Here is a 22,974-nt window from a genome sequence, read left to right on the forward strand (position 1 = left end):
TTTATTCTTGTAATTCTTTGACTTTATTCTCGAAATTTTACTACTTTATATTCATAATTGTACAACTTTATTCTTGTAGTGTTACGACTTTATTTTTGTAATTTTACAAGTTTATTCTTGTAATTTTACGACTTCATTCTCGTAATATTATGACTTTTTTTTGTAATTTTACAACTTCATTCTTGTAATTCTTTGACTTTATTCTATAATTTTAAGCCTTTATTTCCGTAGAGTTACGACTTTATTTTCGTAATTTTAAAACTTTATTCTTGTCTCTTTACAGCTTTATTCTTTTAATTTTATTACTTTATTCTTGTAATTATACCACTTTCTTATTGTTATATTACGACTTAATTTTGTAATTTAAAAACTTTACTCTTGTAATTTCATGACTTTATTTTCGTAATTAAACGACTTTATTCTTGTAAGATAAAGACTCGTAACATGAAGACTTTATTCTCGCAGTAGCAGCTAGTCTTTAGGCTAACCCTAGCGTTAGGGTCGTGGTTGAAGTTCCCTTTAAATGCAGCCACCTGCCTCGCGGCATGTGCGCATGCGTGAGTAAAATGTTGGCAGGCATTAGCTCACCGCTTCTAGTCACCTTTTAGCAGCGCGAACAAATGTTTTCCCAGTTTAAAGAGGCGCTGCTTCGGGGACAGCTGCTGGGGGCTGCTGCTCCTCTTCTCTCAGAACTTCAGGGCCAAACTAGATCCCTTCCTCTGCATTTCTAGGACTCCCAGCGCGCGGGGAATAATGTGGCTTTGCTAAAGTTTGTGTTTACTGATGTTGCGGTGGCTAACTGGTTAGCTTGGTTAGCTTGTTAGCGCGAACGTTGCGAGCGTTTCAGAAGTGACTCCAGCAGCCGCGCTAGCTGGAATATAAGTTTGTTTATGACGCAGACACGGTTCGTTGTTTGAGTTTAGGAAAGACTGAAACTGTCTGGGGAAATCTTCACTGGATCCCTGCGGTACAGACCCGGATGTTAAACCAGGCTCGGAGCGGTCTACCTGCCACCTGCCTCCATCCGTTCCGGACCTAGTTCGTCGCCCCGGTCCGCGATGAGCCGCCTGCTCATCCAGTAAGGATCCGTAGAAAAAGAGGGAGAGCAGAGCTCCGGCCATGGGGGGATGTGTGGGGAGATACTTGGACGACTCGCAGAATCGAGGCTCGTCCAGGAACGGGGGACGAGGAGGTGAGACTGAGCATAGTTCCCTCTATAAAACACATTATTCATTTACTTTAACCTTTCCACTTAAGCATCTCTTTTTTAAATTCTGCCTTCACTGTTACCTGGTTTTATTCTTTCACTCTGATGTTGTGTGTAGATTGGTCATCCTAAGTTCCTGTAACCTGAGCTTTGATTTCAAACAGCCTCCAGTCATGTCAGTAATGCAGATCTTTGCTTATAGTTCCTGTTTGTCTCCTCTGGCATCCGATGGGACATTTCTGCAGAGCATGAAACTACTTCCCTTCTATCACAGCTGGAAACTTTGACTCCTGGCCTGCTTCTGGCACCTTGACCACTACAACCTTTCAGTGTTACCACTAATGTTGTTGTGCTTTATTTGGATTTCTTGTAACACACCAACACCCTGTAGCAGGTATTTGTGAAGAGGAGTGAAAGAAATGATTGTTCAGCCGCAGTGAGTCAGTGTTAAGTAGAACCAGGATTCGCTGAGATGGCATTCTGAGGCGTTTAGGGATTGGTCTCTACCAGGGAAAAAACTTTTTTTTTGTGGTCTTTTTTGCAAAACATCTTCAGTTTCCTCAGACTGGGTGGAGAGCAGCTCTCCTTTAAAATATGGACTTTCTCTCTTCCATTTTAACCCACAGCTGAGCTTTGTTCTGCCTCCTTTATTTGCATTGTTGCTCTGCAGGTAGGAAACCCTCCCACAGCATGATGCTGCCGCCACCATGGATGTTCTATTCATGCAATGGTAGTTTTACATCACTCAGCTTTGCATGTAGCTTAGAAAGTCAAATTCTCGTTTCGTCTGGCTAGAGGAACTTTTTTAACATTTGCTCTGTTCTCTTTCTCGCTGCTTGGAAACTTTTTCTCATTTTGAATTTTTCATGGAGTCATGAAGGTGATCACTTTCTCTTTCCTTACCCTGAAATCCCACATCCTTCGTAACCACCCCACTCCATTGCAGACGGCCTGTGCAAAGCAAAGTCTACAGCATCCCCGGTCCCTCCTAATCTTGCTCTGCTCTGAGCCCCTTGGAGCTCGAGGAGAGCATGGGCAATATTATTATTTCTTAATTCATATGAGCAAAACATGCAGTAATGATTGCTTAATTTAATGACATATAAAAAAAAATCCCATCAGCATCAATTTAACATGTTTCTGCCCAAACATTTTCTTTTGGTTGTGGGTCTTTGCAATAGAGATAATCAGGATCATACAACTTTCTTGTTTTCTCTATTTCCAAACTCTGCATCTCTTCATCCATGCCTGCGATAAGAAGTTTGTTTTGAAGTTGTGAGATGCGCTCTTGCAAGTTATGATGACTGGATTTGACGAAACCTTAGTTCATTATGTTTGCATCCAACTGGCCTAATTTTTGGGTATATATAAGAATTACGCTACCATCAGTAAAAAATCGGATCTTTTCGACGTTCCTTTTCCTGATGCGGTTGCAGTTGCGCCTCTTGTCCTGAGCGGAGCAACAGCTCTGCTCCTATTTTTGACGGTGAAGGACGGAGAAGACGTACGTAGGCGGTGATGTGTGGAGGAGTAGTGGTGTATGTGGAACTGGCCTCATTGATTAACATGACTGCACAGGTGCTCCGCACAACATATGTGGGCGGAGCCGTGCGGTGATGGAGGAAGTGGAATCTGGGTTTGGACTCTTTTCTAAATGCAAAATGTGTCGATTGTATATGTTATATATGTAAAAACAATATAAGCCATTTTTTCTTAAAAAGATGTATTTTCCTTTTATTTAAAGGAATAGTACACCCAAAACATGATTAGCCTTCATTTTCTACTCACCCCATGCTGAACAACACTCTGGAGTACTTTTTTTAAATCTCAAATGCATCTGGAGATCTGGGAGGCTTCTTGCTGTCTGCTGACATTCAAATAATTGAGGTCTATGGTACCCGAGACAGAAAGGTCCATAAAAGTCCACAAAAAACGTGTCAATATTCCTCCATACTGCTCGTCCAATGTATTCCAAGTGTCCTGAGTGGGTAGCATCCAGAATTTACTCGAAACGAAGTCATTTAGAATGTTTTTAGAGCATAAACAGTAGTGTATAGGATTTCCTGAAAGCGCGCGCCTGCGCGTTTACGACGCTACGGAAGCCGGCAGACCAAACCAGATGAAAGTGCGCATTCAGCGTCTGCTCTGCCGATAATGCAAGCGTAGAAGAAGAAATGTGCTGTTTACCTGTGCAAAGAAAGAAACAACGAAAGAAAAATGTCTGAGGACTTCAGTGTTGAGGAAGAGCATGAGTTCTTTGCCGAGCTGAATGCGCACTTTCATCTGGTTTGGTTCCGTAGCGTACTTGGAAAGTAAGCTTGCATGAGTGATGCAAACTGCATCTTTTAAACTTTCTTTTAAAGGACAAATGGTCTTGTGCACGCTCTCGCACATGTTTAATAGGCGTTCCCACTCAGGAGCAGCCACAGGGTTATGAATGTGTACAATACCTTTAAAGGTAAAATACTCTTTGCAATATCTTGCTTTCCTGCTCAAATAAGGACTTATTATTTTATATATATATATATATCTTTTCAGAAGATATTGTCTGATCTGATATTATCTGGGGACCTTTGAGGGCTGGTTATACTCCTGCAGCAGTGTGTCGCAGTGAGCTTGACGCAGAAATTTTTGATTTATGTCCAGTATTGAAGCGTGGTCTGCGCTACACGCTGTGGGTCTAGATACGGCCGAGACGGTGAGGTAGTGGGGGCGAGATTGTCCGACGACGGAGGGACATGACATGAGGGCCAAAAAGAGCGGAGATCCACGTGGAAAAAGGGTCCCAGCGTTCTCGCATAACTCATTCTTCTAGCGGGTCAAACTTCACGAGTTGTTTTCCGCAATTTCGGTCATAAAAACAAAACCAAGCCGGCCTCCTGTCTGCGATCACCTACACTTTGGGAGAGGTGCAGAAGAGTGTCTGCGGAAGGGGCAGTGACGTCTTTTTGTTCATTGCGACACCTACGCAGACGACCTATTTTCGAAGTATAAATCAGCCTTAAGTTTGTATTTTCAGAGCTGCATATTTTTTACCAACTTGGTGAACAAAAACATTCAGGCTTAGCTTGGTTTGCCATAACGTGAATTAGAAACATTGAAAAGGAAAGAAGGCAATGAGAGAAACTAAAAAAAACTAAGAAGCAGTGGAATATGATGGAGACGATCACCTGGTTAAATGTTCATTTCATCCGTTTAGCTTGGAGCTAAAGCAAAATGGCTAAATGAGTTTGATTATATTGAGGAAGTTCATAACTGTAAAATATTTTCCCTACAGATATGAACTATACCTCTGTAATATTCATAAAGGTATTTTTAAAGATGACATTTTCTTAATTCATATGTTTATATAATGAGGCCCATTTCATGGTTCAGCCCTAATGCAAATTTTCAGTCCTGATGTGACGCAGATGTTGCAGATTTGATTATCGGCCGACTTTTACCTGAAACATTATCAACATGAATCATTCCTTCTTCTATTACTTATTTTGTAGAGTGGAATGTTGGAATAGGCTCGACCACTTAAACATAGATCAGTAATAAATAAACTTAGTTATTAAAATAGGGGATGATTATTAACCAGCAGGTTGGCTATAATTAAACAGAAACAGGCAGAAGTGCATTTTGTCTATCAGCTTGCTGATATCTGAGATTTATAGATTCAAGTAAAGCCTGATATTCGGGCTGCAACTAACCATTATATATAAAAATATAAATTATGTTTTTTTGTCTAATATGGACAGAATCTATCATCATAACATCTGTTTTGTCCTGCCCTATTACACCCTGGTTCAAACTTTCCAGAAAGCTGCATTTATAGTGTGATTAAATGAGACCCCAGCTGATGGTATTTACCAGCTAGCTGACTGGTGAGCTGGAAGGTAGAAGTGTTTGTCGTATAAAGACGAATGCACAACACGCCTTTTCAGATTTTTCTTTGTAAACTGATGAGTTTATTTACATTTTCCTTCCACCTTATAATAATGCAGCCCTGTGTTAATGAGGATCATATAGAATCACAACTAAATCTTAGTTTTTTGCTTTTGACAATGTGTGGAAAATGTCTACATTTCCGAACATGCTCTTCTATAACCTTTTGTAGAATCAACAATTTAATCAAAGAAGATGCTCTACCTTTGGGGATCTCATTTGGAAATGATTCCTTTTGTTGTGTTGTTTCCTTCAGCATTTTAGCATGATGTGGATTTAGCCTTTGGCCAAGTACCTTCTTTAAGCCAATTTTAGCTTGATTATTGTTTTAGGGATGTCTCATGTTATTATCAATTTTTCTAAGGTCCACTTTTGTGTGACTATTTTTTTCCACAATCCTTTTTGCTGTTGTAAACACCAGAATTTGCCCGTTGTTGGACAATAAAGAGATTTTCTATTCTAAAAAAGTAATATTGTTTCTTTATCAACCAGCATCTAAAACCTCATTATTTTCATGCCGATAGAAATACTCTGCTCTGTTAAAGTTTCTCTAACTCATTCAATCTACTTGGATCAGTTGTTTTCTTGCCTTTTGTTTGCTTTACTAATATTACTTGATCAAGCCTTTTCTAGCATCCTTCAGTATAACATGAGTAATAAAAGCTGTTATGATTTGTGCTAATATTGTATCAGATCAATAGCAGTATCGACCAATTCTCAAAGCTCCAATATCTGTGTCGGAAATGCAAAAGTTATATCAGGACACCTCTAAGGGTTTTACATTTGTCTGATTGTGTTGTCAGAACCTGGACTGTAGATGCTTATCAGGTTAGATGCTCTAAGGTCCAACAGAGGAAACGTGCAGCGGAACTCAACTACTGCACCACGACCTCCCAGGTTACTGAATTAATATGATGGAATTAATGATTTCCAATGAACGGAGATGTAGATCTATTATTAACAGGGTTTGTCGCCCTGACATACTGTCAGACTATTTACCTTTGCTATAAGGAAGTGATGGCCTAGTGGTTAGGGCAGTGCGTTTGTGCCCTGAGGAGGTTTCAAGTACCCGCTTCGATCCCCACAGCTCCACTCTGGGGTCCTGATAAAGACCCTTAACCCCACACTGCTCCCTGGGAGCTGCACAATTGCAGCCAAATGCTCCCCAATGGGATGGGTTAAATACAGAGTGAGTCTCCCCATATTGGGACAATAAAGGGATTTACATTTTATAATAAAGTGGACGCTAAGTGTGTCTAGCTTTCTGTTTTTAGTCTAGATCCATTAAAGAGTGGAAATAATCCGGATCGGACTTTGGATTCATCCTCGGTTCTGCACTAGCTCAAATTCGCTCTGGTTTTTCTTCTCTTGCAAATACCAGTGAGACTCTGATTCAAAATGAACAGTGGTGCCCTCTAGTGCCCAGTGATAACACTACAACACTGATAATTAACGTCCTGAGTCCAAAGTAAGTCTACTGCAGCTTTCTATGTTGTTTTGTTTCAGTTTATTAATTCATGCAGGGTAACGCCTCAGCATTTCACTTCAGGTTTGCTTTGGATCATGTTATGGATCCATGATGCTTCGTCAAACTAGCGGTGGGCAAATATCTATATAATATACTTGATGCATCTCCAGTTTCACCACACACAATAGTTAAAATGACTCCATCGCAGCCATCGAGTATAAATTTGCATGACGAAGTTAAGCTGTCTGCATCTATTTCACTGAAAGTTATAATTTTCTCACAGATTTTGAATGCATCATAAACCCCTCCTCCAAACAGGATTATATTTTGGCCCACTACAGCAACCGGCAACCGAAATATGGCGACAGCAGGTGTTTCAGCTGAGCGATATACAGCAGGGGTTTAGATTACACGTCGAGGACTTCGAACAAAAGGCGCTAATTCGTAAGTCTAAAAACCGTTGCTGCAAACGGTAGCAGTACAAATTTATTCCAGCACCTAAAAAGTCATTTGCTGCAAAATGAAGAATGTTGTGAACTCTGCATGTCAGCGTCTCCCCGCAAGCCAATTAAAACGTTCAATAAATCAGTCTGTGAATCGTTGTTTGAAAAAGCGATCCCATATGAGAAAAACAGGAAGAGATGGAGGGAAGTCACAGACGCCATTTATGACGTTATTAAAATGTTTTTAAGATGCTCTAATACCTGTGATGTGATGTTCAGAGGTTTTACAGCAGTTCTCTAAACTTGGCAATGTTCTCAATTTTCCAACTTTCTGTGCTTCTTTAAAATTCCCAGCAGGTAAAGATCAATGCTAATAGTTAGGTGATGCTCTAATAATGCTCTAATTTCTGGACAGTATTTCCACTTGTGGTTTTTGTTTAATATGAGGTCAATTTCTTTCATTCTTTTTTTCATGCACAAAATAGCCCTTTTTTATTTTCCATTTTATTTAGTATTGCATATTTTTGCTTTGTTTCCTGTTTGGTTGCTGGGATCTTGTTAAAGGTCTAAAACTTTTGAAACCCAAAAGTTTGAATGAGTATATCATTGCGATTTTAAGCACTTTTTGGAGGTCATTTAAACATAGTGATTATATATCACTTATCACAATATTGCTCAGAAAAATATCATGATATTGGACTTTCTTCATGTCACCCAACCCTACATCAAACCAGCAGAATCTGTTTTCCAGCTCAGTGGATTTAATGTTTCGTAGCTGAAGCATGTACAGACTCGGATGTAGTTTCTGGGATGTTTGACATTTTTTGAGCTCCAGCTTGTTTTCCCTGAAGGTGAGTTTTAAACTCCCTACATGCCCAGCATGAAATGCTTCTTAGATAACTGCTGGATTCTGTCATCTTTCACTCTCGGTTTTCAAAAGCCGTAGAGAAGCCAAGGTGCTTTGTGTTTCAAATTGACTGAAGGGAAGTTAAGTTTATTGGAGGAGCTGCATGGCAGCTAAATTGTTCACTTTTCACATGCAGAAATACAGTTTTAGAGAAGCAAACTCTCTTTGTGGAAAGCCCGCCCCAGGAGTGACTAACATCTACACGCCCTTCCTCTGGAAAAAAGAGGGTAGTTATTATTGAATAATAAAAACTGCAAGTATTGTCGTGTTCTGCTGCATCGCTGACTTGCTCTTAGTTTGGGAGTCCCTCATCACTTCCTCATCCAAATAAACAGGAAGTCGACTCGGCACTAATAAGGCCTCCTTTGGCATCTTTTTAATTACTTCCTGTCTGGGTTAATGGCTGTTAGATCAGCTTTACTCTGGGAACTCTGTTTTACTTTTCTTTGTTTAAATTGTTGTTCTTTTTTATTTATAACCATTGTTTTGCAATTTCACCACAAGATAAAACTAATATATTAAATAACCAGAACTGGATGTTATAGTAATTTGACATTCAAATAAAAACAAATTAATGGTCCTTAATTAAGTATAACATCAATTTGCTTATTCACCAGGGTTCTTAAGACTGGTTTATGCTCAGAAACCAGGTCATCTGCGTGTGTTGCAGTTAACGCCGAGTTCACCCGTGAGTGTTCCCCAAAGACTGGCTGTGGCGCTGAGTGTTTTGGCTTCTGGTGCAAACCAACAGACCGTCGCACAGAGCTACAAACTAGCGTCCTGCACGGTGTCTGGGACAGTGTCCGAGGTGTGCCTGGAGTTGTAGACGGCTCTACAGCCAGAGTTTCTGCCATTGAGATCCAAATGGCATACATGCATAGTGTAGAGCGGATGTAGACTTGACCAATCACAGGCCTCCTCTCTGCGGCACTGTCTGCGGTCACCTAGAGTTTTTGGGAGGTGCACCAGAGCGTTAGCTGCCACACACACGCAGACAACCTGGTTTCTAAGCATAAACCAGACTATAGCCTCTGGCTCGGTTGGGCTGGTTCAGTTCAGTGCAGGGAAAAATGGAGTCCGCTCATCCAACTGGCAGCTCGATCTTTCCCTCTACTTGTGGTCTGTGCATGGACCAATAGAAATGCTTTCTATTGGTTTTGAAAAAAAATATGACTAACATTAGATGAACATCTAAATCAGTAAAATATTTAGAAAAAATAATAAATAGGATCATAACATAAACCGAATAAAATCTAAAAACGTAAAAAAAATGGAATATATAAAAAGGATCTGAAACAATAGCAAGATGTAAAGATAGTGGTTGAACCTTTTCATACCTGTTAGAAATTACTCTTAAAAATACTTCTTAGAAATGTTTGAAAACTTTTTTTTTTTTCTTTGTATTGTGTTGTCTGCTTACATTAATATTGGTTTTGGTGATACGAAGAGCCGCCGCTTATGCGACCCTGCATGGGTTTGCAATGATGCGTTAACCAAAACCAGCAAAGCACAGCTTACAAGGACCATCGCCCGTCACCACAGCTGCACACGCAGATCGTGCTCCGTTTCTATTTAGTGGTCTGATTGGATGAGATGACCAAATAACGATGATGAAATGCTCCCGTAGAGCCGTTCCAATATTGGTTATTGCTTTAAACTCTTTATACATCTAGAAAAGGGTAAAGCTTCGGTGGTGTTGCACGTTTTCATCTTCCGTCGGTGCTTGAATAAAGACCACTTCCTGTGGGTTTACTGTCGAACGAGAATCGAGCTACGTTCACCAACCACCTCGGATCAGGAGAGAACGTCAGGCTGTTAAATGTCTGTGTTCCAGCAGAACCAGAAAGCTCTTTTCACAAGTATCTGTTTTTATGCTCACTCTTCATTAAGTGTTTTGTTTTGCCGTGTTTGAAATACAGCACCAGAGAGGTTTTTTAGTTGTTTGTTCATGGCGCCTTTCATTATAGCTCATAAATATAACGCAGCTCCATCCAGCCTCCTCACAGGGGCCCTGCTTTTATGAGCCCAGCAGGAGCAAAACAGCTTGATGTTGCTTCATCTGTCTGTAATGCATTGCTTCATCGCTCTATTTGTGTTCAGCTGGGCTGTTCTCCAAATCACTTCCTTTTGTTGCTGCCCCATTTTTATATTTTTATTTTTTTTACCAGAACACAAAACCACAGTTATTCCCACTAACTTTGTTTTTTCTACTTGAGTTCTCTGAAGATTCTAAATAATTTTGCAGCAAAACACTTTAAGAAAATGTCGACTAGATTTTTCTTTTTTATTCAAGCACAGTCTAGCTTACCGTTTTGGTTTTTATTGTGATTCTAATTTGAGGGACAGAACAATAAAATCAGTGTCGCTGTCTGGAAAGGATATTTCTATCCTCCAGGGAATTAAAGTATTTTTGTTTTTGTTCATCCATTCAGCTGTTGTCGTGTATTTTGTCCTGTCATTTTGTCCAGGCCAAAAGCAAAATTTATTTGGTGCGGTTTGCAAGTGGCCTGACCAGTGAACGGGAATGATTGGGGCGGGACGGAGCACAGACCTGTTCAAAGAGTAGAAGTCCGGCGTGCTGCACGTTTGTGCCGTTCTACAGCTCTGTTATCAATGTTGAGAGCTCTACGTTTCCTCATCTGCCAGATTCGGGCAGCAGAGTTGCTAAGCAACAGATGGTGCATGGAGTACGCTTCGGTTCAAAATTATCCCCACCATAGACATTCTATACGTAGACGCCTCAATGGACACCAGCCAACGTGCCTATAGGGCGGCCATCTTGGATCACACCACAGTTCAGACAGCTGCTGTCGGAACGAATAGGAGGCGCCTTGGATCTCATTTTGATCACATGAAAGACGAGTCAGAGATTATATGACAATAATAATTAACCGATTAATAAACCCCTTAAAGCTACAGTGTGTAACTTTTAGCGACATCTAGCGGTCAGACTGCAGCAACATGAACATCTCCCCCCCACCGCTTCTCCCCCCCAACAGTACGGCGAGCGTTACGGGACAAAATGTCTTCCACGACGTCCGCATCACCTACCTTCTCCAGTGATGAGGTTTGTTTACATAGATAATTTTACAGATAGTATTTCATTAGTCTGTGTAGGGTATAGATTTCATGTAGACTTTAGATAATAAATATACCCGTTATTTTTTCTACATCGTTGTGACGTTTTGGCGATCTCGCAATCGCTAGTTTGTTGGCTCTGCGCTGCCGTAGCGCAAAGATGTCTGCCTCCATGGCTGCGAGACCCGCTCCTATGTAATTATAAATAACGAATTCTAAGGCAACGCAAATATTAAGGTTAAGAGGCTGAGTGCGTAGATGATGATAAATAACATAGTTATGTATAATATATTACATTTCTGACTGTATATCTCTGAAATTATTATACACTGTAGCTTTAAAAGAACAAAACAAATTCTAAAATTACCTTTACGTTAGATTACACAGGCCCCCATGGGCTTCTCCAAAGCCTCCACCCTTGGCACAGCAATCAAAATGTGCAAACATTGGTAAAGCACAGTTTGCCATGCAGTACATGGTCCTGGTCAGCCTCCTGATAGCAGATAATCTCCATTTCATCACCAGTTAGCATTGCCTGCCTGCTTCACCCCAAACCCATGTAAAAGGTGTCTGTGTCACCATCAGTGTTTGCATTGCCACAAGCCATGGAGGACCATCTGGTAGCACTGATGCCTCTACTCCTTTTTATGGCTTGACTTTCACCTTGAATGGGCTCTAGGACCTGCAGGTTCTGCATCAGTTTTTCCTCTGCTGCAATCAGACTCTTAAACTGTTGAAACTCTATTCAAGTCACAAAAAGAGACTGCATCACACTGTAAACATCGTATTTGCACTACATGGCAAGTTGTCTATTCTAGTTTTAAACAACTCAACTCAATGTTTCTACGGCATTCTTCTGATTACTGCTGCACTTTATAAATGGAAATGTTCATTTCACTGCTGTAAGCTTCTCATTTACTGTTGACTGTTTTGTATAAACTCTGTATACAAAATGACAAAGTTTGTCTAAATCTACGCTCTGAAGCATAAGCAATGGGATGTCAGCTTTGTCTTCCATCGTACCAAAGTGTTTTACTGTTGTTCGGTATAGCTGCCATTATCAAGGTATTCTCGCACAGGTAGCTACAGAACCGACTGTCACACCACGACCAGTCCAGCACATGCAGTAACGTTTGAAAGGCTACATAAGTGTATTGCTTTTTTTCCTTTTAGAACATGGGTGTCATACCAGTTCCAGAAAGGGCTGTGTGGCTGCAGGTTTTCTTTCCAACAAAGCAATGGTACACCAGACTCCAGTCATCTCATCAAGTCATCATGTTAAGACTAGACTCACTTGATGAGATCTTCCAGATCTAGACCAGGGCATCACTGAGCTCCTGGACATTCTGAGGTTCAACCTGGCGGCGTCGGATGGATGGAATCATAATGTTCTAGAGGTGTTCTATTGCATTTAGGTCAGGCGAGCATGGGGGCCAATCAATGGTATCAATTCCTTCATCCTCCAGGAACTGCCTGCATACTCTTGCCACATGAGGCCGGGAATTGTCGTGCACCAGGAGGAACTCAGGACCCACTGCACCAGCACAGGGTCTGACAATGGGTGCAAGGATTCATCCCAATACCTTTTGGCAGTCAGGGTGCCGTTGTCTAGCCTGTATAGGTCTGTGTGTCCCTCCATGGATATGCCTCCCCAGACCATCACTGACCCACCACCAAACCGGTCATGCTGAACGATGTTACAGGCAGCATAACGTTCTCCACGGCTTCTCCAGAGCCTTTCATGTCGGTCTCATGTGCTCAGGGTGAATCTGCTCTCATCTGTGAAAAGCACAGGGCGCCAGTGGCCGACTTGCCAATTCCGGTGTTCTGTGGCAAATGCCAATCAAACTCCACGGTGCCGGGCAGTGACAACGGGGCCCACTAGAGGACGTGGGGCCCTCAGGCCACCCTCGTGAAGTCTGTTTCTGATTGTTTGGTCAGAGACATTCACACCAGTGGCCTGCTGGAGGTCATTTGTAGGGCTCTGGCAGTGCTCCTCCTGCTCCTCCTTGCACAAAGGAGCAGATACCGGTACTGCTGATGGGTTGTAGACTTTCTACGGCCCTGTCCAGCTCTCCTGGAGTAACTGCCTGTCTCCTGGAATCTCCTCCATGCTCTTGAGATTGTGCTGGGAGACACAGCAAACCTTCTGGCAATGGCACGTATTGATGTGCCATCCTGGAGGAGTTGGACTGCCTGTGCAACCTCTGTAGGGTCCAGGTAGCGCCTCATGCTAACAGTAGTAACAGTGACCCTAGCCAAATGCAAAACAGGTGAAAATTAGTCAGAAAAGATGAGGAGGGTAAAAAATGTGAGTGGCCTCCACCTGTAAAATCATTCCTGTTTTGATGGTCGTCTCGTTGTTGCCCCTCTAGTGCACCTGTTGTTAATTTCATTAACACCAAAACAGCTGAAACTGATTAACAACCCCCTCTGCTACTTACCTGACCAAATCAATATCCCAGAAGTTTAATTAACTTGATGCTACACTCTGATTACAGTGTTCCTTTAATTGTTTTGAGTTTTTCTCAAATCCTCATGGACGTTTTTCTTGTTTGCTTTTTATTCCAACTTTTTTTTATTTCTATTTTTTTTTTGTACAAATGTTCTTTTTTCATTTCCATTTAAAACATTTTTGTGCCTTTAACAATTATTAAAAAGCCTGTTTTTTGTTTGTTTGACCCTGATCATTTCTACCCTCCGTCATTTTAAAGCTGCTCTATGCTTACTGCAGTGTCCATAAATACTCTCATCAGATTTATTTTATTACTCCCATCCCTGCAGAGAGATCTTTTTTTGGTTGTTTAATATTTCATTTTAGAAGAAACAGGACATTTGATATAGATTTAAGGAACCTTTAACTTACTTTTTTTTTAAAAGATCTAAGATGATTAAAAACCAATTTTTGGTGTTTTCAGTAAATGTCTGAATCCATTAATGGTTCTGCCCGTTCTGTGTGTTTGTACTGATGGTGGATAATGGGTAAAGTTACACCGACTGGTGCAGGCCACACATGCTTCATGCATATTGCAGACGCTGCACCTGCTGCTAATTTTAAACTGGGATGACACCACCGTGTTTAGTGGGAGTGTTTGCTGTCTCTGGTCAGAGACGCTCAGGTCCTGTTTCTCTGTCCTGTCTCCACTTTTTATTACTTTTTACAAATTAGAATTATTTAATATAAGGTTTCAAATTTCTGTGTTCTGTTGAAGCGAAAATCGACCTTGAAAAAATCTTGATCACATTAAAGGCAATAAAAGGTGTGTTTCCATAGATCTGAGGGACCCCAACAAAAGCAGAGGTTGCTAATCAAAGCTCCTAAACTGGGAGCAATGGTTTCCTCTGTCTGAGTTACAAACACTCAAGTCTTCTATTGAAGCCCTAAAATGCAAATACAATCAAATCGTGTTTGTAGGAAACTGGACAGAGAACATTCAGGCCTTTAATGTGTGGCTGTTCGATGCTGATGAGGTGGAGCGGTTTGGAAAAGCAACCGACTCTGTGGCACGACAGACTTCGGGTTATTTTTTCCGAATCCACTGCTGTAGATCAACAAACAAACCTGCGTATCTAGGAATGGAAGAGATGATTTTCAGTCACTGTGACGTGATCTCTGAGATCTACGGAGACTAATATATGTCATTAAATAGATAAATGTCCCATGAAATGAATAAATATGGCTTTTAGTTATTTAAATATACGATTTAAACATTAAATGTACAATTGAACAATTAAGTTTTCCATGAAATATTTAAAAGAGCAGTTCAAATAAAGATTAAATTGAAATTACTACACTTTTTATGTTTAAGCAAAGTAATTCTGTGTTTTTTTTTAGGGCGTCGTCAGTTTGTTGGAGTTTGGTGTGTAGGTTGGGGCGAATCGATTCAGCGATATATCGTCATTTTTGGCATCAGTCTTTAAGTTTTCTAGCATCAATTTAAAAATGTATTTATTTTTTAACCTAAAACAATGAAGGGAAATGGACTCCCTCTGTACTGCCAATCTGGCAGATGGCAGTGCCATATTTGTAGTTTAAAGGCTAATTTATACTCCAAAACTAGGTCGTCTGCGTAGGTGAGTGAACAAAAAGACGTCCCCGCCCCCTCCGCAAACACTCTGCTGCACCTCTCCCAAATTGTAGCTGACCACAGACAGGAGGCTGGCTTGTTTTGTTTTTCTGACTGAAATTGCGGAAAACAACTTTTGAAGTTGGACCAGCTAGAAGAGCGAGGTGCGAGAGAACGCTGGGACCCTTTTTTCCACCTGGATTCCCACTCTTTTTGGCCCTCATTTCCCTCTGTTGTCAGACAAACTTGCCCCCACTTCCTCACCGCCTCGGCCGTATCTAGACCCACAGTGTGTAGCACAGACCACGCTTTAATACTGAGCATAAATCAAAAATGTCTGCGTCAAGCTCACTGAGACACACTGCTGCAGGAGGATAACCAGCCCATAAGCCGTCACAATGGAAGATGTAGACTGACTACCACCCCAAACAACATGGATTCCAAAATAACTGAATGATCTTCTGCTGGACATGTACAGCACTTGCTTTTTTTTATCCATTCATTTAATTTTGGCAGCTGGGAAAAATGTTGCAGTTTATAATGATATTGCAATATCCTGATAAGGGCTGCAACTAACAACTATTTTGCAAATAGATTAATCTGTTGATTATTTTGATTAATTCATAATTATTCAGCCAAAGTTTCCTAAAGAAGATTTTTTTAAATTAAATTAAATCAGGTAAAATTAAAAGTTTTCCTCCATCGGATTTTCTGGATGGAACATTTTGACGTAGGAAAATGATACAACCAGAAAATTTGTATTTAAATTTCAAATCATTTTGGCTTAAACATGTATATAAATGTACTCTTTCTTTATCAAACCATATTGTCCCAAAGGTTAGAAAATTTCTGTTTAAAAAAAAAAAAAAAATCCTGTCTTAAAATCTGTGTTGTTGTTTTTTTTCTCGTTATCTTTACATTCCAGTTAGTTATACGTCAGTCTGAACACCTAAATTCGGCCATATTTTTTTTACTCTGACTCCACTAGGGATGGAACGGTTTATGAAAACCGTCCGAACCGTTCGGTTCGACTGTCTCGGTTCGGTTCGCGTGTGTTTCGTTCGGTTCATGCGCTGCTCCTTTTTCTCATAGGCGAAGCGTTTACACTCCAGAGCAGAAGGTGGCGGTACTGCGACCAAAGCCAACCACCAGTAGTAAACAAGAAGAAGAAGAAGCGAAGCAGCGTAGCCGGATGTAGCAGAAAAAAGTCAGTTGTTGTGGAGAATTGTGTGGGTATGGTGAGTGGGAAAGAACAGGAGTTGGAAGACGCGCCAGCAGCACTTTATAGGTCTGCTGTATGGGAGCGCTTTGGATTTAGAGTAACCTAAGATGACGGCGGAAAGAAAGCTGTGGATAAAAACACTGTGCAAGCATTGAGCAACACGTTTTGTTTATGCTAATAGCAACACGACCAACATGTCAGGCTAATAATCAACAAATACCGAACCGAAAACCGTGACCACCAAACCGTAAAAAGAACAGAACCATGGATTTTGTGAACCGTTCACCCCCTAGACTCAACCCTTTCACTGAATTACAGGGTCTGACCAGGAGATGGCGCTTCTCTTTAGATCTTAATGTCCATAAATCATGACTGAAAGAATATTTTAGATGTTTAGAAAGGAATTGTAGGGGACCAGCCAAGGGCCCATCAAGGAAAGTGGGGAAATTGTGAATGGCTTCTACTGTAGGATTACTTTTCTTCCACCAAGCTGTTAAACGTAGCGGTGCACTGATGGCTGATTACTGGTCCTTAAAAAGCCTGAAATGCAGATACCAATTTTCTTTTTCTTATCTTTATTATAACTGCACTAAAAGTTATATGCAACTTTGTGACTTAAAGTTGGATCTTAAATCGGTATGAAGTTTGTTGAGGTTTGTTTCTTCACGTGAAGCTGCTGCGCTCAGTTAGCTTTTTCTATCTGTTATAAATTTCTGCTCCTCTCATCACAGGACGCAACGAGCCGTTGAAAAAAGACCGCCCCAAGTGGAAGAGCGACTACCCGATGACTGAGGGCCAGCTGCGCAGCAAGCGAGACGAGTTCTGGGACACGGCGCCGGCCTTCGAGGGCCGGAAGGAGATCTGGGACGCCCTGAAAGCGGCCGCTGTGGCCCTGGAGTGCAATGACCACGAGCTGGCCCAGGCTATAGTGGACGGGGCTAGCATCACACTGCCGCACGGTGAGGAGGCGCCGCGGCGCTGTGCATTTTTTCTAGCAGAATGTTTGACTCGTATTCATGTTTGATCCCTGGTCCTCTTTCAGGGACTCTGACCGAATGTTATGATGAGCTGGGGAACCGCTACCAGCTTCCCGTCTACTGCCTAGCGCCCCCCGTCAACCTCATCTCAGAGTGCAGCGATGAGGACCCCAGTGACAGCCCTCAGCCCCCAGCAGCTTCCAAAAAGGAGTTCCAGCTCAAGGTAAACAGCCACAGTCAGACTATGAGCTGTTTAACACTCGGGCGTTTCTCAATAGACGTTCTGGAGCGTTCTCGTGATACGTCATCAGCCTCAACCCGAGCACTGTTCCAATTGCTGAGAACGCATCAAATCCCCGGATGTTGTTCTCGCCCTGCCCTCTTTACCCAGCATGCATTAGAGCAGACCTGTCTGTGCTTGAGATTGACAGCAGCAGCTTTCAATGGAGCGCTCCATTGGAATTTATCTTTCTGTTGCTGTTGTTCAATAAAAGTACGTTTTAAGATAATTTGAGGCGATATTATACTTTAAAACGTCACTATATGGTCCATTTACTGATTTAATGCGTAAATAAAAAAAAGATTTCCAAAGTTGAGAGGACCGCGGAAACGTGAGGATCTCTAAAGCTAACGGCAGCCAGGGCTAACATTAGCCCGTCTGCAGCAGCCTTCTCTCTGCATAGCCAGGTGGGAAGGACCGCTGCCTCTGTTGGCGAGTTTTTATTATTTTTTTTTTTTGTTTTATTTGGCAAAATGATCATCTGATTTGTGTTTATCTGACTGTGTAAATTATTATTCCCCCACTAAATGAAAAAAGTCAGAATTTATTAATATCTAGGGACTATTAATAACAGGAGGTGAAATGCAGCTGTAGATGAGCTGAGCGTGTGGTGATGTCACGAGTACTCGCGTTCTAGTGAATTGAGAAATGGTTTCGGACTCCCAGAATTCTGATCCTAGAACTCCCACTGGCTGTCAGTTTGACGGATGAAGGTTTTACTGAGCAAAACCAACGTTTATAGCTGCTGTGTCTAGGAGATCATAAAATGCAGTCACAGGCCACCTTCACGTTGAAGCTTTTACAGAATACTTCCTAATCATCTGATCCGACACTTCCACGCCGACCTGTGTGTGATTATAGTAGGCCACAGGCTACCACAGTTTGGCTTTTAGGCCGCTAAGAACCAGCTGTGGTGTGAGCAGTACTATCCAAACCTTGGGCTAAAGTTTCCCTATTGTCTGATGGTTCACTGGTACGTCTGCATTTTCCCAGTGGTGTGCGATCATCCTCTGACTCGCTCTTAGAATCTGAGCTGCTTCCTACCCAGTCCTCCTCATCAGTCTCTCCCTCTCCGCCTGAATTGCTATCATCAATATTTTGAAGCATTTCTTAAGCCTGTTTCGCTGTTAGATTTTTTTTTTTCTGAAAGCCATTTTTCCGTATTAGCTAAAGAGTTCTAGGTAGAATGTTGGTTGCTAGGCAACGGTACTGAACATCAATCAACAGCGGGAGTAATTTACAGTGTGACTAATAGGGCTGTCAAAATGAAGTTTGTGGGAGATTGTAGTAAATTATTATAATTAGTCAAATTATTTTTACATTTTTATGTTATTTAAAAAACTACTTGAAACTGAAGGAAATAAAGCAACAGGAAAAGTCAGTTAACATGAGCAACATATGATTAATGTAAATAAAAGTTCTCCCCTTTTAAAATCTCAGAACTGTCAAAATGACAGCCTTTGGAGTTCTAGTGTTAAGGCCTAAAGATCTGGTTCCTGTTGCTCCTTTAGGTGCGGCTCTCCACAGGGAATGACGTGCGGCTCAGCGCCAGCATGGCCGACACCATCGGGCAGCTGAAGAAGCAGCTCCAGACCCAGGAGGACATCGACGTGCTCCACCAGCGCTGGTTCTTCTCCGGAAAGCTGCTGACAGACAAGACGCGGCTGCAGGACACCAAGATCCAGAAGGACTTCATCATTCAGGTCATCGTGAACGCGCAGGCGCTAGGAGGGCCCAAGCCGGCACCCACTGCCCCCGCAACGGCGTCCGAGTGACGGCGTCCGAGTGACGGCGTCCTCCTGCAGAGAAACTGAATTTTAGACTCGAAACGAAAAAGAAAAGAGGGAATAAATGAAAAGTGCTGCTTAATTTCATTTAACGTAGAAACTGGGTTTTTATTCACTCTGGAGGAAGAAAGTCTAAGATGGTTGCCATGTTTTTAGCTCCTCATGCTGGTTTCTGCTTCACTGAGAGGATGAAAGGCCCAGATCGAGGGGGGTTTATGCTGGACGTGAAGCGAGTCTTGTCTCCGACACTTTGATGGAGCAGATGATGCAAGTTTTTTTTTTTTTATTATTCTTTTACTTAGGAAATACTAACTGAGCTGTTTTGCACAATGAAGGGTTCTTCCTCTTCTTCTGCAGTTGATTGTGTGCCTTCTACCAGATAAAGAGATTCGCCTTCGTCGGCTCAAACCCGGTGTATTTTTCTAGATTCAAATCCACCATCAGTCACTGCTGCCTTTTATTATGCTGTCTTTTAATATCCATTTCACCTTCTTGAGGGTTTCTTAGAGCTGCCTTACTGCTTAATGACCACTAGGTGGAGCCACACTGCCCTTTTTCACGCAGTCGTTTTCCCGTCCCTCCGGCTGATGATTGTAGTTACCGGTCAGCCCGTTAATCACCAGCAAACCGAGGAGCGGCTGTGGAGCTGTGATCCGACATCCAGATTCTGGGCTTTATTTGAATGAATGCTGCAGAACCTGCCCCCACCCCTAGAGGGAGCAGCTTCTTTTAATGTTTTAGCATTGAAATGATGAGTTTAGAATCATTTTCATGATCTGATCAGACACTCAGCAAGGTCTATTACTACCAACACTGATTTGCTAATGATGACCTGTTTTCTTTAACAGGATTTACTCATAATATCAAAGAAAATAATGCTGTCGGTTAAAGGAAAACAAACCATCCCTGACTCATTTCTTTAAAGTTTAGCTTCCTCGGCTTTGCCACTGAGGCGTTGCTGTGGATGCAGACGGTCGTCCCTGTAAACAGTCAGTCTGGCTCTCAACCCATGTTTGCCTTTTAATGCCAGATGGAAATGCTAGAGGCTTGAACCAAGTTTTCTACAGCTTTTAGAAACCCTTTAATTTGATCTGAAACAGTTTCCCACCAAACGCTAAAACATGAATTGAACTTTTTATTTTTCCTGTAAAATGTTAGTGTTGGAACCTTCCTGTTTTCACTATACATCCTTACAGGTCAGATTGTTTTCAGCCAGATGCTCCTAAAAGCATCTGAGCATCTAAAAACCTCTGATAAGTAGTCAGACTGTGTTTGTTTTTGTTTTTTTCCTTCAGTCGATCTTTTATTCACATGTTGTGGGATTTCTTCATTTGCAGGAAAAGATGCGACTCTTAAGCGTTTGGTTTCCAGTCCGTGGCAGACCAGGTCTCTGATGAACCTTTAATCCCATGTCAGAGATAGGACCCAGTTAAATCCAGCTCCATGGAGCGCCCCACCCCCACTTGTTGCTGGCAGAGCCATGTTTATCACTGTGAAGTAATCACCATACCGACCCATTCACAGAATCGTAACCAGAGGGAAATCTTCAGGGAATAAATAACTCAAAGAAGGGCTTGATGTTTTTTGTTTTCTTCCACTCTCCGCTCCCGTTGCTCAGGCCTCCCGCTGTAACGCCACAGTGGCGCTAAAGCTGCTCCACTCGGTATTTAGGATGCTGCAGACTTGAACAGCCCCCCCCTAACAGGTGCAATATGACAGGCCTTGTATTGTTTTTGTTTCTGCTGAGGAGCAGCTGAGTTGTGTGAAAGTAGAGCCCAGACTGTGATCATTATCATCATGCGTGCGTCAGATAATCAGCAGCGTCAGATAAACCTTGGCTTAGCAGCGAGTCCCGCCCGCCTCAGCTGTGAAGCCCGACATCTCTCAGGTTCAGGAGGAGGGACATTTATCTTTGCTGAATTGAGCCCTGAGCAGATGTTGTTCTTCTTTATCTGCATACTTTCCTTTAGTCTTTTATAAATTAAGCTTAAAGAGATTTAGAGAAACACAATTGAACAGATTTGAATACAGAGTTGATGATTTATCCATTGCATTCTGGGAGATTTTAACCTAAAGCAAGCCGACTGATTTTTGACTCTTGATGGTTAAGAACCCAAATAAAACAACCAGATTAGAGTGATCGCATTAAATCTCTTAGGAAAGAAAATGTGAAAATTAAAGCTGTAAACCTTTATTCTAAATACGAACGGATAAATTATCAATAAAGCCCCTAATTTCCTGTTTAAACAGGAAGTATAAACGCTCCACGGCTGCCTTAATGTAGAGGAACCTTATCTGCTCATCGCCATCAGGGAAAAAAACGTACAAAATAAATGATAGAGGGAATACATTTAGAGGGTCTTCAAATTAAAACTTCAGGTGAACAAAAAATTTTTCATTTTTTCTATTGATGAAAAATGTTTGATTTTTAAGGTTTTTACCTCATTTAGAAACCGGATCTTTATCATCTGTAACGTCTGGAGGAACATTTCCACCACATCTAGGAAAGAAAACAAATATATCATTTTTTTTTTAAGATAATTTCTCAAATAAGATGACTAAGTCATTATTATAAGATACTTTGTCAAAATGACAGTATCTCATGAGTTATTTTCTATTAAAAGAATATCTATAAAAATATAGTATGTAATAATTATGGGATATGAGTTTGTTTTTCTTTCAGTAGAGCGGTGAAAATGGGTTTCCATGGTAACGTAAATCCATGTCTGCATGCTGGACGCGTTTCTTCGTTCCCCTTTAGCTCCTGGATGCGTGGAGCGGAACAGGTTTGCATCGTTTCTGTCGTGCGAGACGCTTCTGAACCATAATAACCCAACAAATATGTGTTTCTACTTTTTTAAAGCTGTGAATTTCTCCCTTGATTCGTTTCACCTCTACTTGGTTGCACATTTGTTTTCTTTGGTGGTTTTAGAATCTGTCTGCGTCAGGAAAGCTTCACCTTCAGTCTGGAGCGACAGACGTGGAATAAAAACCATTTTAACCCGAAGCTTTTTCCCATTTTCTTTCCAATCATACAATCAGACCCCAAATAAACCAGAGATATAGAAATATGAATAAAAGCCATAAGAGGAGATTGAGAGTTTTTCTTATGTTGTGAATCCGATACCACTCCATGTATTATTATTATTATTATTATTATTATTATTATTATGCTTTCCTCTGAGATCTTTAAAGGCCATAATATGTTAAGGTTAGACTTTCTAATTGTTTCCGCACCAGAACAGCCATATATATAAAGCACTAAAATATCTTTGTTTAAAAGAATGGGTTTATTTAGTTGATAGAAATGTTATGGACCTGATGATATTTTCAAGTTATTTTAATGTTCATTTAAATGCTGATTTCATGGAAAATCCTGTTTCTAAACCGTTAAATAAAGTCTAAACTTGTGAAATAAACTCAGCAGTTATGTGGATTTTTGTTTTCTTCCTGCAGCCGACCTATAAGTGGACCTCATTTTATTTCAGTTTAAAAAGGGAAACTTGTACAATTTGAACATAAATTACGCTGACATGTTTCAAAGGTGTTTTATACTCGAACTCTGTTCTTACAGATCATTAAACTGCAACATTCAGTCTAATTTATAC

The 22,974-nt window shown here is 41.2% G+C and overlaps 1 protein-coding gene across 1 annotated transcript; it reads left to right on the forward strand.

Moving 5' to 3' along the window:
• The first annotated feature begins 551 nt into the window (after positions 1–551).
• ubtd1b (ubiquitin domain containing 1b) lies at positions 552–21,737 on the forward strand. The gene is made up of 4 exons (XM_038269173.1): positions 552–1,192; positions 17,054–17,281; positions 17,365–17,522; positions 19,091–21,737. The coding sequence occupies exons 1-4, from the start codon at positions 1,120–1,122 to the stop codon at positions 19,352–19,354; spliced, it is 723 nt and encodes a 240-aa protein (XP_038125101.1). The 5' UTR covers positions 552–1,119; the 3' UTR covers positions 19,355–21,737.
• Positions 21,738–22,974: the final 1,237 nt, after the last annotated feature.

The sequence above is a fragment of the Cyprinodon tularosa genome, unplaced genomic scaffold, assembly GCF_016077235.1.
Source record: "Cyprinodon tularosa strain WSP-4 unplaced genomic scaffold, ASM1607723v1 ctg722, whole genome shotgun sequence".
Lineage (NCBI taxonomy): Eukaryota > Metazoa > Chordata > Actinopteri > Cyprinodontiformes > Cyprinodontidae > Cyprinodon > Cyprinodon tularosa.